At 39.2% G+C, this 15,521-nt stretch overlaps 1 protein-coding gene across 5 annotated transcripts; it reads right to left on the bottom strand.

The window, feature by feature from the left end:
- Nucleotides 1-1,609: 1,609 nt before the first annotated feature.
- Srsf10 (serine and arginine rich splicing factor 10) lies at nucleotides 1,610-14,282 on the bottom strand. Of its 5 annotated transcripts, XM_085690496.2 has the most exons (7): nucleotides 14,116-14,281; nucleotides 11,684-11,790; nucleotides 8,233-8,334; nucleotides 7,115-7,277; nucleotides 6,774-6,827; nucleotides 6,539-6,640; nucleotides 1,610-3,238 (listed from the first exon to the last, which is right to left on the bottom strand). In XM_085690496.2, exons 1-7 carry the CDS (start codon nucleotides 14,178-14,180, stop codon nucleotides 3,178-3,180), a joined length of 654 nt encoding a protein of 217 aa, XP_085546622.1. In that variant the 5' UTR covers nucleotides 14,181-14,281; the 3' UTR covers nucleotides 1,610-3,177. The 5 variants fall into 5 exon arrangements, with proteins under 5 accessions (XP_085546622.1, XP_085546621.1, XP_085546620.1 ...); XM_085690495.2 differs by lacking the exon at nucleotides 6,539-6,640 and having other exon boundaries at nucleotides 6,774-6,824; nucleotides 14,116-14,280; XM_085690494.2 differs by lacking the exon at nucleotides 6,539-6,640 and having other exon boundaries at nucleotides 14,116-14,279.
- Between the last annotated feature and the right edge of the window lie 1,239 nt (nucleotides 14,283-15,521).

Below are 15,521 nucleotides of genomic sequence, written 5' to 3' on the forward strand. Positions count from 1 at the left end.
TTTCTACAGTGCTGACTGTAGGAAAAAAAACCCAAATAACTTGTGCAACCTTACAAATATTGGAGTTTAAAACAGTTTAATAAAAATTTCCCCATTTCACGATTATTCACAGAAAATTAACAGAAATCAAGAGTATGTAAGCAGAGGCAGCTAGATAGGAGTCTGAGGCTCCAAAATAGCAAGGGCTAGAGACTTTGTCTCAAAAACAAACCTGTAAGTCCATTACTCAGGAGGCATAAACACCAAAATATAAAAAGCACTCATGAAGTCTGGTAGCCACATACTGAGAAGCTTTCTTGTATTTTGGTGTCAGCATGTAGTGTTGTCTCCATGACAACAACCTTAATTAAAGCTAAGGACAAAGTGCATGTACGAGGATTTTAGATGGTTCTAAATTTTGCAGTTTTCATGCTTTCCCCACATTTTCACGGGCAATGACTAGATCAAATAATAAAGCTCTAACACCTCAGAGACCAAAACTGTCTACTTAGGTAGTCATACCTGTAAGGTATAACGAAGTCTACAGAAAAAACAATTTTTTTTAAAAGCACCTAGACCAGTTTATTTTACTCTCTCCAGCATTCAAAGAAATATGACCTGCAAAAAACTGGATTACAAAGAAAGACCTTTCACATACTGTTGCTAATGAAAATTTACATGCCTACAGGTGAACCAACTTTACAAATACAAACATTAATAACCAACACTGTTGAAAGAGACAGGAAAACACTAAGAGAAAAAGAGTTGTCTTCCATAGGATATCTTGGTGAAACTAGTTGAAGACAAGTCCTTTAATTCATCTATCAGATCCTTGAACATTGAGGACATTTCCTCTCTGGAAATTTCCTTTCTAAGGACTTTGATGATCCCCCTGATTCCTGACTTCTCTACAGTCTTTAATCTTAGTGTTTTATAAAAAAAAAACTTAAAGGGGGGGGGGGCGCACAAAAATACCCCAAAGATACTGAAGTTTGGAAAACCCAGCTTGTAGTACCCAAGTTCCAAACAGCCTATAAATCTTAGAATACTCTTAATCTACATTTTACCCAGTAAAGTTTAAGAAGGTGTAAGGAATATGTATGCAAATATCTCTGTCCACATGTTTGGCATACCACAGAAGACAAATGATGCTTTTGAAAGTTAAATAGGAATATCTGAAAAACAACTTAGCACAGCAAGTGCTTAGTAATATCGACAGTCTTTAATATACACGGAAAGCACAATAGACAGGCTAAAACAATTTAACTCTACTGCTACCCAAACCACAGGGGTCCTTTCTAATTTACCATACTTAAAATCTTAAGAGCTGTCAAGTACGGTTATTGTACTTGTAAACAAACAAGGTTATCTTCCGGTAAATGAAACCCCTAAAAGCAAAAAAATCCAAATAGTACAGTTAAAAAACCAAACCAAACCAAACCCTCATGTGAACACACAACTTCATTATCTCCTCTGGAAGGCCTTAAGTTCAATTTGAAAGGAAATGGAGAGGGAAAGGAGAGAACAAAACACCTGTGAATTGCACAGGTATCTGTGAAATACACAGAACTTCTATCTTTAAAACCAATCCAATGCTAATGTGATTTATAATCTTGAAATAAATGCTAAATTCAGTTTTTATCAATTTTTATTGTGTCCTTGAAAATAAAACTATAAAAGCATTTCCAACTTGATTCAAAATAAAAAACAACAACAAAAACGAAGCCAAAATTTGTAATTCTCACCTGGTACCTGCTGCCTTTTTAAGTTTGGGCAGGCTAAAAAGTTCGTTTAACACAAAATAACCTTCATTTTACCTCCCTTCATTTATGTGTAATCCTATTACATTTTAAAAATTGTTATAAAAGGCTTTACACTGTTTCCAGATTTCAGATTTTTGACAGTTTTAAATGTGGCAAAAATACAACAAAAATTCAAATGTGATGGAATCAATGTTGATAAACAGGTTCATATCCTAACAAGGAACCAAGGAATCAAAAACATTTTGTGACACTACAATGTTATTACCTATACACAGAATATCTCCCCTATAAAATGTACAAGTGTATCACTAAAAAGTCTAATCTGGTAAACATTTTTTTCCCATTACAGAATATACTAAGTCACTGGGGTAACAGCTGTCTGCATCTAAATAATCTAATTATAGCACCCAGGGTCTGCTTTAATGCAAAGTTAAATACTTGTTATTCTGGGGATTATCTATTTGTTTGACTGAGCCAGGAGTGAACAATTTAGTTATTACTCTAGTATATTAATCACTGCACAGTAAATCTGCTTATCACAGGTTTTCTTATTTGTAGGCATGGAATACAAATACTAGATAATTTTAAATGGCAGACAACCATAAAATTACTTATCTTTGATAGTATAGTTTTTTTATAATTACATTAGGATATGAAAAAATCGCCATAATACACCTCAAGATGTGGCCATACTGTAATGACTCACTAGATTGTGCTCAGTAGGTACTTACTAAATAAAGTAATTATCTATTCTTCTCCAATTATCCAGTATGTTTTGCCCACAGTAAGGATTCAATACATATCTATTGAACATACTATCTAGGCAAGAGGTGAGAAAGAGATGGGCCCTCATGGTTGGATGTCAAGTATAAGTGGAATTAACCTGGGAAGGAGTGGTTAGATGTAAACTATACATGGTATACAAGTAAATAAACTCAGATGCCAACAAAACAAACAGTTAAGCAGAAAATACTGGCACTGGAATAAACAAAGGCAAGACCTGCCAACACTGGCGTTAAGTGGAACTGATTTTTAAGATAACCAAGAAAAATTTTATATTGGACCATACCTTTACCATCCAATTTAGTTTGAGACAGACCAAGAGAGGCACTGTTAAGAGACTATGGCTGTCTTCCTTGATATTCAGACATCCTAGTTACCAGTAAGTTATCCTGGATCTGCCACCCATGAGTCAATATATACCTGTTCATATTTAGGGATTAGTTTCCACAAGTACAAAGTTGAATTTCCTTTTATTTGTCCTAAAATGCTTACTTTCAAACTTGAAGGGACTTCAATTATTCCATGTAGTTTTCGATAATTCTTTTATCTTTTCAGACCAGAGTCAAAATATTCGTACAGTATTCATACTGCAGCACCTTCCACCCACCCTTTGGTCGCTTGAACTGCCCTTCTTTGGTTCTTTTTTCCGCTTTCAGATCTTTCTTGAAGTGTAGTAAGCAGAACTGTACTGGGTATTCCAGCTGCAGTTTGGTCTTAAATAAAAGAAGGATGTTTGTCAGTTTGGTTTTCTCTTTATTCTTCTCTGTGGTATACAGGATTTTGTTAGTTGAACTGGATGTAGCAGCTTACTGGGCCAAATTTTCAAGAGAATAGTACAGTAGGTCTTTTCCCTAGGTTGTAACTTAATAGCTCAAACTCTATGTAGCACCTGTCCTTCCTCACTGAAGCATTCATCACCTTTCACTTTTCTTCTTGCTTACTTGGCTTATTTAGAGGGGGAAAAAAAGGCAGAGAGCTTAAGTAAATAAAAAGAAAGGCAAAGTGTCAGCCTTCATTTGAGTCTTGACACAAATGTCCTATTCAATAGAGCCCAGTGTAGACACACAAGAGGTTCTCACTGACTATAAAACTTAGTATGACCCATATTTAGCTTAAAAGTGAAAATTCTCACCGGGTCTCAGTAGGATGCCACTTTGAGTGCAACTGTATATAGTCCTTGTGAAGCTCTGTTGGGTATACTACGTCATAAACGATGTGTAAGCTTCTCAAGTTAAACAGTTTGAGTGTAAAAATAAATTAACAAAACAGACTGAGCACAGTGTTATGGGGGTACCTCTTTACCTACTGTTTTTTAAAAATTTAAGCATCAAATCTGGGCTCAAATCTTGGCTCTGTCATTGGTAGCATTTATTGTGCCTTAGTTTCCGGATATGGGGGAATATCTTCCTAAAAGGGTTTTGTGAAGAGTGAACGAATCAACCAAGTCTCTTTAACCATGTCTGGCACAGCATAAATACTAAATCAGTTATAACTGTTGCTGCAAAAGAGTTAGAATTCAATCCACAAAAATACCTAAAACCCTTCCCCGCAAAGTAGTCATTGTTTAAACTGCTCACAAACATTCAATGAAAAAGCTTCTTAAAATCATGTCATAAACATAAAGCCCAACATGTCTTCTTTAAGAAAGGGAAAGAGCAGAATTGGTACTTTGTAATAATGAAAACATAAATTTATAGTTAGCTTGTCAAAAACTTCATTTTCATATGCCTATCAACACTACTAAATAACCTCTTATATGATTTAACTGAAGAGGCTTAGTGAGCAATCATGAAATGACTTTGACATAAGGAACTCTTAAGTACTCTGTAAAATATGTAGATTTCTGGCAAGTTCTATTATCCCCAGAACAGGTTAGTTGTACCTAATGTCAACACTGATTAAAATATTCCTAAATCTACAAAAAATGGTTATTTCCATTATTTTAGACTCATTCACTACTATAATAATTCCAGTTAATCATTATTTCCTTCATTTTGTTTTTATTATAGCATGTTTGCTTAATTTACAGCAAGCAGAAAATAAGCTGGGTCTTGTTTTGATCCAAACATTGATGTTTTAAAGGTTGTACACAATATTTGTTAAAAAGAACATATAAAAATACCTTTTTAGAAGCTTCTATAAGAAAGAAAATACAAAGTTTAACCCCACAACTTTCCTCTTTGCTAGAACTGCAAACTACTGCTACAGTTTTAAATAGACTTTTTGTTGTTTAAACTATACATCCAGGAAAATCTAAAAAAATTAAAGAAACGTGCATATAAATGATTGCATAGCAGAACAAGAACATTAACTGCAAACAGTAAAGAAATGAAAGTTAAAAATACTATTAAGTATACAGAGATTCTAGAATTAATCCTCCAAACACATTCCACAAACAGTTCTTAAAAACCATCTTTTATTCTCTACAAGCAAGGCCTAGATTTCTATAATCAAAATTGAAAGAAAAAAATCAGGTAATCCTCTAGAAGGATTGCCCCCACGGTATCTCAACTCACCTCCATAAGCAAGCAGTCTGAGATTTTAAAGATGCTTACTTTTAATTCTGAAATGACACTGGACATTTCAAGTCACTTTACTGTCTCCTAACGATCTTGAAGAGAAATACTAGAAATTATAAATATTTAAGGGTATCACTTCCTTATTTTAGCCATGTCCTACATTATCAAAAACTAAGTGATGTGGCCTTTGCTTAAAACTCAACATTTTCCAAAAACTCACGGCACCACAGAATCATCTAGGAGTGTCATCTTTCAACTTGCCTACATTAATAAACTGAGGTGTAAAGAGCAAGCCTCCCTCATGAAGAGGACAGGCAGACTCTGATACAAACACACAAACACACACCAAGTGCTGTAAGCATCAAAATTCACTTTGTTTTACACTATGTATATAAACAAATTGTACTTTCAAACAGTTTACTTGCTCCTAACAGAAAAAAAACAAACAAAATAAAACCCCTAAATAACAATTATAACAATAGTTGAATTTTAGAGAAACTATGCTAAAAACAGTCTTTTCCCCTTAAAATGATTTCCGCCATCACTGACATGTTCAAAACTTAAGGGGGGGAATTCTTTTCTTATATATAATTTTATGTTTCAATTCTTTGAAACCAGTGGGGCGGGGGGAAGGGGAAAGCAGGGAAGGCTCCATGTTTCACTGAAAAGTTCAATCTCCCTGAAAATACTATTTAACCCAGTTGGCATCATTCCCCAGACAGTGGAGTTAACAAAAATCAAAACCAAAACAAACAAACAAAACCTATTCCACATTGCATCATAAATAGTCACCATGGGCTTAGACATCTTGACAAGACATAAAGGTCCACCCTGAACCTAAATGTGTCTGAGCAGTCAGTGTTGTAATGTGACTACAACTTCACTTTTGTATCATTCTATCTTCTTAGCAAGCTACATTTCTAGGTTAACACTTCTACCAAATATGGATATGAAAATTTCTTTTTAATAAGACAATGTTGCAAATTATGGTCAACCAACATCTTTTCACCAAATACTTCAAGCATAAAAAAATGAGGATCTTTACAAAAATATACAGAGACACCACAAATTGGTAGCTGCCCATAACATTAAACAAACTGGACTCTTAAGAGTGGCTTCTCAACAGCATATCATTTTAATTATAACCATTGCCTGGTACAGGGAAAACTAACAAGTGTTTTTTATTTTATTTTTTTTTTAAAACGCATCATTGCAACATTGTATTCCTGATAATTTAAGTATACCAAACTATGAGTAAATGAATGATACATGCCTAGAAAGTATCATGATTTATACTATCAGTGGCCACTGGACTTGGGACTAGTCCAAGACCTCGATCTAGATTTTGACCTAGACCTAGATTGTGATCTTGACTGAGATTTGGATCTAGGTGGTTCTTTTTTCCTTGATTCCTTTTCATATCTTGAGCCAGACTTATAATGTGTTTTGGAATCTGTTTTAGAGGTGCCTCTAGTTTTGGTGTGAGATGCAGACCTAGAACGTGATTTAGCCTTCATTTCTTTCTTGGGCTGGGACTTGGACCGTGATCTTGAATTGGATTTAGATCTTGAAAAAGATCGATTTCGGTGTTTGAATCTTTCAAAACAGAGGAGAGATACAATTAGAGTAAAAATTAGATTCTATATTAATCAAATTTGTTACTTTTAGAGCAAAAGTTCACTCTGAAATCGAAACAAACACGAGTCTTTCTCAAAGCAAAATTATTTACCTATCATTGTCGGAATGGCTTCGGCTACGCCGTGGTCTTCCAGTCGGTCTACTGCTAAAAAGCATATCAGAAAAAGCAAACAGTGACAAATGTCTATTTAGAGTCTTAATGAAACATTGAACATACACAAAAAGGCAACACATACATACACACACATTTTTACATGTTAATAAACATCTCTTTACTTTTAAGACAGGGCCTTACAATACTTTATTGTGAGCCTAGAACTCCTGGGCTCATGTGGCCCTCTCATCTCAGTCTCCTGAGAAGCTGGGATTACAGGTAAATGCCACTGTAGTTAAACATTAAAACAATAACAGATCATTGTGTCCCATACTTACTTTCTAGGACTGTAAGATCTCCTATAGTTGTAATCAAAAGAGCGACTCCTTGATCTTCTCCTTTCATAACTTCGGCTCCGAGAACGTCTATATCGATCATAATCATCATATCGTGAAGAGCTGTATACATTTCTCCCTTCCTTGGCTTTCATTTGATTTGGTGCTAGGGGAACAGAATAGAAATACTTAGAAACATTAAAATCTTAGCAACTAAACCTTCATATTGTAGGATAACAGTTCTGAATTCTTTTCTTTTTCTTAAACATTTTATGTATAGAGGTGATATACCTGCATGTATGTCTGCACATGAACTGCCCAGAGAGTCCAGAAGAGTTTGGCCTGATTCCTCTGGAATTGGAGTTACAGAAAGTTGCCAGCACTATGTGGATGATGTAAATCAAACCCAAACTCTCTAGAAGAGCAGTCAGTGCTCTTAACAGAGCCATCTCTCTAGCCCTCTGTTTTTGAGACAAAGTCTCACATAGGCCTGGCTGGCCTAGAACTCACTCTGTAGACAGGCTGGTCTCAAACAGGAGATGTCTGTCTTTGCCTTGAGTGCTGGGCTTAAAGGTGTTATGTCACTCTACCAGGCTCATTCCTGAATTCTTTCTCTTACATTAAACAAGTGAACAATGCTATCTTGTAATTCAAAGTACGTCATTGTTTTGGTGTGAGGGGCATAACTAGAAAGCAAATAGCAACCTTTGCTCATCTTCAAAATGTTTATAAAAAGACTGCTTAATATTAAAATTATTGGTTTTTTTTAATGTTTTCTTACAATTAGTTTTCTAATAAATACGCTAACTACTTGAGCAGAGGAACTGATACCATAATAGTATCTGAAATTCAAGAGTTGGCCTACAGAGAACATGTAGCACCAAAATGCAGTGACATACAATTATGTAGTTCCAAGAATACATACAAAAGTTGAAAGGAACTAATAACACTCATTTAAATCTAGATAGCCTTTCTGAGTCTAATTCTATGAATTCATTTCCAGTAATGCACCCACACAACTACCCAATTAATTTTAAGTTCTTTATGAGAAACAACTTGAGGGAAAAAAACCTTAAGTCTAAAAAATAACACATTGTACATGTTAGGATTAGGGTACTTACTCTTCCGATCCCCCTGTGCGAACTGTATTTCAATCTGACGCCCACAAATCCATTTTCTGTCCAAATTATGTAAAGCATCTTCAGCATCACGAACATCCTCAAATGTGCTAAATGTTAAGGGGCTTGAGAAGTTTTGTAAACTTTGATAATGAATGCTTTGCAAAGTCTGAAACAATTCACAGTCGCCCAATATAACATAATAGATTCATCCAGACCCTACTTAACTATTTGGTCGACTCAGTCAGCATAAAAGCAGTTGCAATTACACCTTATACTACAAAAGTGTATAGAAAGTATACACTTCTCAATAAACACATGTAGATAGATACATGTTGCAATAAGAGCTGCTATAACTGAACTACCAAGATTACACTATAAAAAATTCCCCATGTTCTAAGAGTTAACTTTATAAAACAAGATATTAAAAACAAGCCAGTAAATTCTGGTGGATACCAAAGTTTCTTACAATAAAACCAAAATACCGTTTTCATATTTATTTCAAATAAAAAAGATGTCAGTTCTCAAGCAAGCAAGCAGAGTATGCTTTCTTTATAATGAGAAAGTGCTTTTTCAGATACAGGCAATAAATACTATTATTTTATGTAGTTGTCTTCATTGAACTACACAGGAAAGACAGGCATGCTAGTCATTGATAGGCACATTTTAAGTCAGCCATCAAGCAATACACTCAATCACTATGCCAAGTGCATATTCCATCCATGCAGACTGCAAAAGCACTCTTAACAAGTGGCACAAGGACTCCTGGACTGAAAAAAGCCTAACTATGATCCTAAACCCACAGCTTTCTGCAGAAAGCACTTCAGAGTGGTTTCCAGGGGAGAGCCATGGCAGTATTATCAGTACTAAGTAGAAAAACTGTCAGCACCCAATTTTCATTTGGGAAATGAAACTGCCTCTCTCATGTCAGTCAACAGTACTCAGAGAACCTCTTGGTTGAGTTATTTTGACATTGTTTCTAAAAAAGCACCATTCTAATGGGAGGTAAATACACAAAAGGCCCTATCATAGAGAAAAGGTGGGAATGGATTGTCACCATACCCTAAACTTGTCACTCTAAACACATCCAGTTCAATTTCTTGAAACATTAAAAGTGCAAGTTTGGAGCACCAATCAAGAAAATATCTTCAAAATGACACATTTATTTCAAGACTGACATATTTACTCCACAGATAAAATACAGTCTACTTCATCCTATCACTAGATTTTCACTTTGTGTGTGAAAGTAATTAAGGGTCATAGGCCTCAAGCTCTCTTCCTGAGCCCATGACAAGTAGGCTAAACAGGAGAGGTTTTCAAAAGTCTCAAATAACCATGCTTTCAACTTTATAAAAAGGCTGACAGTTTAGAACCTTGAAAGCTTTAAATAAACATCCCTCAAGGTTAACTGTACTTAGGTGCTAAACTAATGTGAGTTTGTTCACTGAACAGGCATACTACTTATACAGAGTATAATTTAAAAATGATTTACACCAAGAGCTACAAAGATTCAATTATGGACAAAGTATTCTTGGGGTGCTAGCCTTAAAATCAGAATCTTGGTCTAGAGGGTCAGGTTTTTAAATTTACCCTTCTCTTAAACCAAGGATAGGAAGAGAAGGTTAACTGGGAATAAGTACATGGCAGACACAGCAGCAGCAGTAGGGACAGGCAGGTATCACAATATTGGCCATCAAGAAAACTTTATGTTCTCTACTCTGAATTCCCTGAATAACTAACTACCCATTACTGCCAAGTACAACATATTCTTGAGGTAAACTAATGCCGGCATTGTTCCCAGGCTACCTCAAACCACATAAACCCCGATCAACATTATGAACCAGACTGGATCCATGTAATTAATAAAGCCAGATACAGGCATGATCCTCTTAAGTCTTAGAACAAATCCACAAGGTTCTCCTGCCCACTGGCTCCATATAAGCAGCCTTCGACTTTTCCCTGAGTTTCACCAGAAACTTACAAGGTCAGAGTTTCAAGAAACTGAATTTAAGCAAAAGGAAAGTTTCCTGGCTCCAAATTCACAACCCCACCCTCCACCTGCTCTCCTTTTTTGGGCAAGGAAATAACCTTACAGAAGGTCAGAAATAAGATCACCTGAAACTCTGGGTCAAGGATCACTGGACATACATCCGGATTGTGACCCCTACCAGGAAGGCCCTTTGCAATGCATTCAGGGCCAACTGATCTTCTGCATGTGCTAAGTTATGCAGGACCAGCAGGATTCTAAGAACCAGCAGCTACTCAGAAAAACAAAAACAAACCACAAGGAAACTATCTCCACAAATTCTAGGGACATACCCTAGAACACCCCAGTTGTTTTTCAAGTAGTCCCCAGAGCATGCACCCATCTCTCCCCTTTAGGCAGGACTCTGTGAATGGGTCTAACTACCTCATGCTATTCCAAAGAACCTCAGATGATCTGGTCTAAAACCCAATTACACTGAATTTAAACTTAACAATGTTATATTTTGCTGTACTTTAACTTGATAAGGTAGGAGAAAAGACACTCACACAAGACCACAATCACAATATCAAAGGCCCACACAAATTCAAGTTACAGGTTTGTCACTAGACCAAACTGGCATAATTATGAAAATTAACTGCTTGCAAAAACAAAAAAAAAAAAAGGAAAATAGTTATTCTGTAGGATACATCAGGTATGACTCCTTTAATCTTGGCCATCATTCAACTTCATCTTGACCTTTAACTCTTAGTGCTTGTCAGAAGGACTTGTCATGAGATGCTTGGTCAAATATGACAGATGGCTTTATCTTTAACTTTGAAAAACAACCTTTTCCCCCTTTGTGGATAAAGCGAGGCTTTGTCTCCCATTAGGCTTGTCCTTCTTCCAGCTTTTCTTTATCTTTTCTTTTCCCAAACTCTCCCTTCTCTTCAAGCCTGATCCTTAAGAGGTCTTTGGCTTGTCTACTTGCCTTAAGTGTTGAACTCTACTCTAAAAGTTCTTTCATGCTTTCTCTTTGGGGTCGCCATAACTGTACAGCTTTACATTCTGAGGTAACAACAGAGGACAGCAAATTAGGGACAATATTAGAGAAGTTTACCTCATTGTTATACAATTTGTTTTTGATCAAGTGATTCAAAATAACAAACAAGATTACTAAACTTTAATTGCTAAGCACAAGAATACATTAACTTAATAATTTGACTTATATCAAAGGTGGTAGCAAGCAACGTATTCAAATTTAAATCACATTAAAATCACTGATTTGAGTTTCAGCAGCATGGATGGGAATTTAAACGTTTATTTTTGGATTAACTTTAAGAAATAGAGCAATGAATCAGAATTTTAAAAGATTTGAAGACATAAGACATTAGAGGACAAAAAAAGACTATTTTTTTAGATGTCACCACTTACATAAAAACTTGAATTTCAAACTTCAACACCCCTCACTAATCCATCTGAAGAAAGGATATTGAACATATGCAAATCCTCTTGGCCGTCGAGTGTAGAAATCAAGCGGAACATAAACATCTACTATTGGACCATAACGACCAAATTCCCGACGTAAATCTTCAGACCTAAAACATGAAAAAACTCAAACTTTTTATGTTCATGTTCCTGCAATTGCATTTCATTATCATCTTAAGGAATGTACGGTTGTGTGGTTGATAACAGCATAACTCATGGATATCTATATCCCTGTCCTGGCCAAACTGAAACAAACAAGCCTCCTGAATCTCAAAGGTAGTGCTCAGGAGGCACAGGCCAATTTGGTCTGTGGAGAGAATTCCAGGATACATGAAGAAACACTATCTCAAAAATTTAAAGACAAACAACCCCACACCATACAACAGGTAGCCCACCGCTCTCTAACTCCAGCACTGTGAAGGTGGAGGCAAGGAGAATCTGTGAGTTCCAGGCAAAACAGGGCTATATAGTGAAACCCTGTCACAAAACCAAAACCAAACAAACAAAAAACCAAAACCAAATAAACCACCCCATCCCGCAAAAAAACCCCAAACCCCCAATAACAACAACAAAAACCAAACAACTGACAAAAAAAAAAAAAATAAAACCCAAGTGTGGCAGCTCACCTGTAACCCAAGCACTGGAAAAGCTGAGGTAGGAGGACTGCAGCCTGGGCTACAGTCTGAGCTGGAAAAGGGGGTGTGGAGAGAAAGCACTCCGTGGTGCTGGGCATGGTTATCTTATGCCAGTAAGTAGGATGGAGATGGATAAGGCAGAATAAAGAGTAGGTTCAAAACCAGCCTAAGACAGACCATAACCTGTATCTGAGACCCTGTCTTGAGGAAGAGAAGGGAGGAGGTGCTTATAAGCCTATTACTATTTTACTTAACAGTACATAATCACAATTTTAAAAATCCAGTCTTCACTGTTCATAAAAGGCAGGTCTTCTATGTTTTTAAACACAATCATCATGACGGGTGGTGGCGGCGTATGCCTTTAATCCCAGCACTCCGGAGGCAGAAGCAGGTTGATCTCTGAATTTCAGGGAAGCCTGGTCTACAGAGAAACTCTGTTAGGAAAAATAATTTTTTTTTTCCTCTCTTTCTTGGTTTTTCGAGACAGGGTTTCTCTGGAGCCTGCGCTGGAACTGGCTCTTGTAGACCAATTTACAGAGATCCACCTGCCCCTGCCTCCTAAATGCTGGGATTAAAGGCATGCACCCTGCCAAATTTCCCTATTTTAAAGCAGGATCTCATCCTAGTCCAAGTTACCTTGCAACTTACTCTAACAAGTGCTGAATTTACAGGCTAGGGCCATCATCCCCAGCTTAATCTGAAACTGTTCAACAGTTCAACCAACAAAAATCTTAAATATCTAAAACCTTTTGTAAAAGCTGAGGCAAATATGTAAAAAGACAAAAGGGAGATTTTTCTAGCCGTTAATCAACCACTTGTTTTATGAGTAAATAAAAACCCCCACAAAACTAACAACAACAACAACAAAAAACCCTCAGTTTTTCTAGAGAAAATATTTACAGACATAACTATGGATCGTGTGATAAAAATCCCTTCCAAAAAGTTCCAAGGGAAATTCAAAGCAAGGGAATCGCTGAAAACAAAGCCCCCCCCCCTTTTTTTTGAAAACCAGGCTGGCCTGGAACTCCTAGAACCTTCTGAGTGAAAACGTCTACTTTAAGTACCGCCTCAGTTTATCTACGTTAACTATGAAGCCCTAATGGGAGAGACTTCTTCAGCATTCCGTTTTCAAAGCGATTTTCGCGAAACATGAGGGATACACTCCATTTAACCGGAAAATTGTTAATTTCTCAAATCTCGACAATCAGTCTCTCCCCGATTATCTCTAACCCATTAACCACCCTCTATCCTGCTGGGGAAGATAAAGGCTACAAACACCCTCCCCCGCCATCCCGTTATTTCTCGCTAGCATCTTTTTCTGTTTTCCGACTAGGTGAACAGGGGCTCCCTCCTTAGCCCGAGCTGACCTCGAACTCGCGCCGATGCTCCCGCCTCGGTCTCCCCGAGCGCTGGGATCACCGGCCAGGGCCGCCCCGCCTGGCAACCTTTTCTTTCAACAACAAAAAATTCCTTCCAAGGCGAGGGGGCGTGCACCCCGTAGAACGTGGACGTCGGATCAATGAGAAACAGACGTCCGGCCCGCCAGACTGAAGAAGCCAGGAGCACGCGGAGAGGAAGGGTCCCGAGCGTGCGGCCCCGCACGCCGGCAGCGCTGCGGTTCGGTCCGGTCCGGCGCCCGCCCTCGCTCCAGCAAGCCAGCAGAGGCCGGTGGCGCGCGGCCTAGGCCCCGCGCGGGCCCCGCCATCTTCGCCCCGCCCCTCCCCCGCGCCGCCCCGGCCGCCGCTCGCTCGCCGTGCGCCCGCGGCCTCCCCCGCGCAGTCGCTGCTCCGCTGCTCTCACCTGGTGTCGTCCGCCACGTTCCTGACGAACAGAGACGTATTGGGGGGGCGCAGGTAGCGGGACATGGCGGCGGCACTAACGGGCTCAGCAAACCGTCCGCGGCTCCGCCGGCGGCTCCCAGCCACTCACAATCTCGCCCAGAGCCAGAGGGCTCCGCTACGGCAACTGCCTCTTCTCGCGAGACTTCGCTCCCGCCTCCACTCCCCCTCCCCCGCCCCACCTACCACCCCGCAGCGGCAGCGGCAGCGGCAGCACCGGCGCGGACCAACGGCTTCTTCACGCGAGATCTCGCGCGGTTTGGCGCACGCGCCACAGCCGCGGTCCTAGTCATTGGCTCCAGGCGCTGGTCCTTACCCTCCCCGCAGCCCGTTCTTTCTTTCTTTAGTGCATCATTTTCCCGCCCTTTTCTGCCTTGTCGCTCCGACTTCCCCCACCTCGAACTGGCCGGCGAATGTTTTCAATGGCCATGGCTGGGCTTTTAAGCCTCAGAACCCGGGGAAACCGCTTTGAAATTTGATCGGGGTTGTGCCTTGGTGTTTCGTTAGATCCCTGATAGGAGCTTACAGTTTCTTTGCAGGGCTCGGCTTGGGGTGGGAGGAGAGGTGCAGAAAGCGAGTGCAGAAAGCGAGGCCTCTGGCTGCAGAGCTTTCTGCATGCCACGCACGCTTTGCTCCTGCGCCACACCTGGTCTCCCATGCAAGCATTTCCCTCCCGATGAGAGCCGGCCCAAGTCCCTGCTGTCTTTGTTCTCGTGTCATCCCTACTGCAAAGTATCTACGTGGGAAAGGCTCTCTTTCCATGTCAGTTTTATGAAAGCTTCTGCGAGGTGTCCTTTCCTCCCTCCCTTCTTCCTTTCTGGGGATCCAATCTAGGACCTTGCATATGCTAGCCAAGTCTCCCACAGGTTCGCACCTTAGAGTGAATGACTGACTCTGACTCCTCTCCCCTCTTTGAGATTCTGATAGAAAATGGACCCAGGGCCTTCCACTAACTACATAAAACACTTGTACTGAGCTACTTTCCCTAGACTAGAAAATACATTAAGGAGCCTTAATCCCAGCACTCTGGAGGCAGAGGCAGGTGGATCTCTGAGTTTGAGGTCAGCCTGGTCTACAGAGTGAATTTCAGGACAGAGAAAGCCTGTCTCAAAAAAAAAAAAAAAAAAGGAAGAAAGGCCTGACTGGCCAATGAATGAAAAAGAAAGAAGAAAAAAGAGGCAGCAGACACAGGCCAGATCTCTGTGAGTTCCAGGCCAGCCAGGACAGGCTCCAAAGCTATAGAAAACTCTGTCTCAGAACAAACAAACAAACAAACAATTTATCTGAATGGTCAGTAGATACAGTTCACAAAATGAACATGAACCCTTTTAGGAAGGCTCTGTAGTTTCAGTAGCAACACGGGGAGAT

The sequence above is a fragment of the Myodes glareolus genome, chromosome 6 (genome assembly GCF_982192425.1).
Source record: "Myodes glareolus chromosome 6, mMyoGla1.1, whole genome shotgun sequence".
Classification (NCBI taxonomy): domain Eukaryota; kingdom Metazoa; phylum Chordata; class Mammalia; order Rodentia; family Cricetidae; genus Myodes; species Myodes glareolus.

Excerpts from the sequence above, each read along its gene's own strand:
- Srsf10 (XM_085690492.2), bottom strand. The coding sequence starts at position 14,180 with ATGTCCCGCTACCTGCGCCCCCCCAATACGTCTCTGTTCGTCAGGAAC. Across the intron at positions 7,278-8,232 it reads CGCACAGGGGGATCGGAAGA|CACCAAATCAAATGAAAGCC; the intron begins GTAAGTACCCTA and ends CTGTTCCCCTAG. Across the intron at positions 6,828-7,114 it reads AGATCTTACAGTCCTAGAAA|CAGTAGACCGACTGGAAGAC; the intron begins GTAAGTATGGGA and ends TATGCTTTTTAG.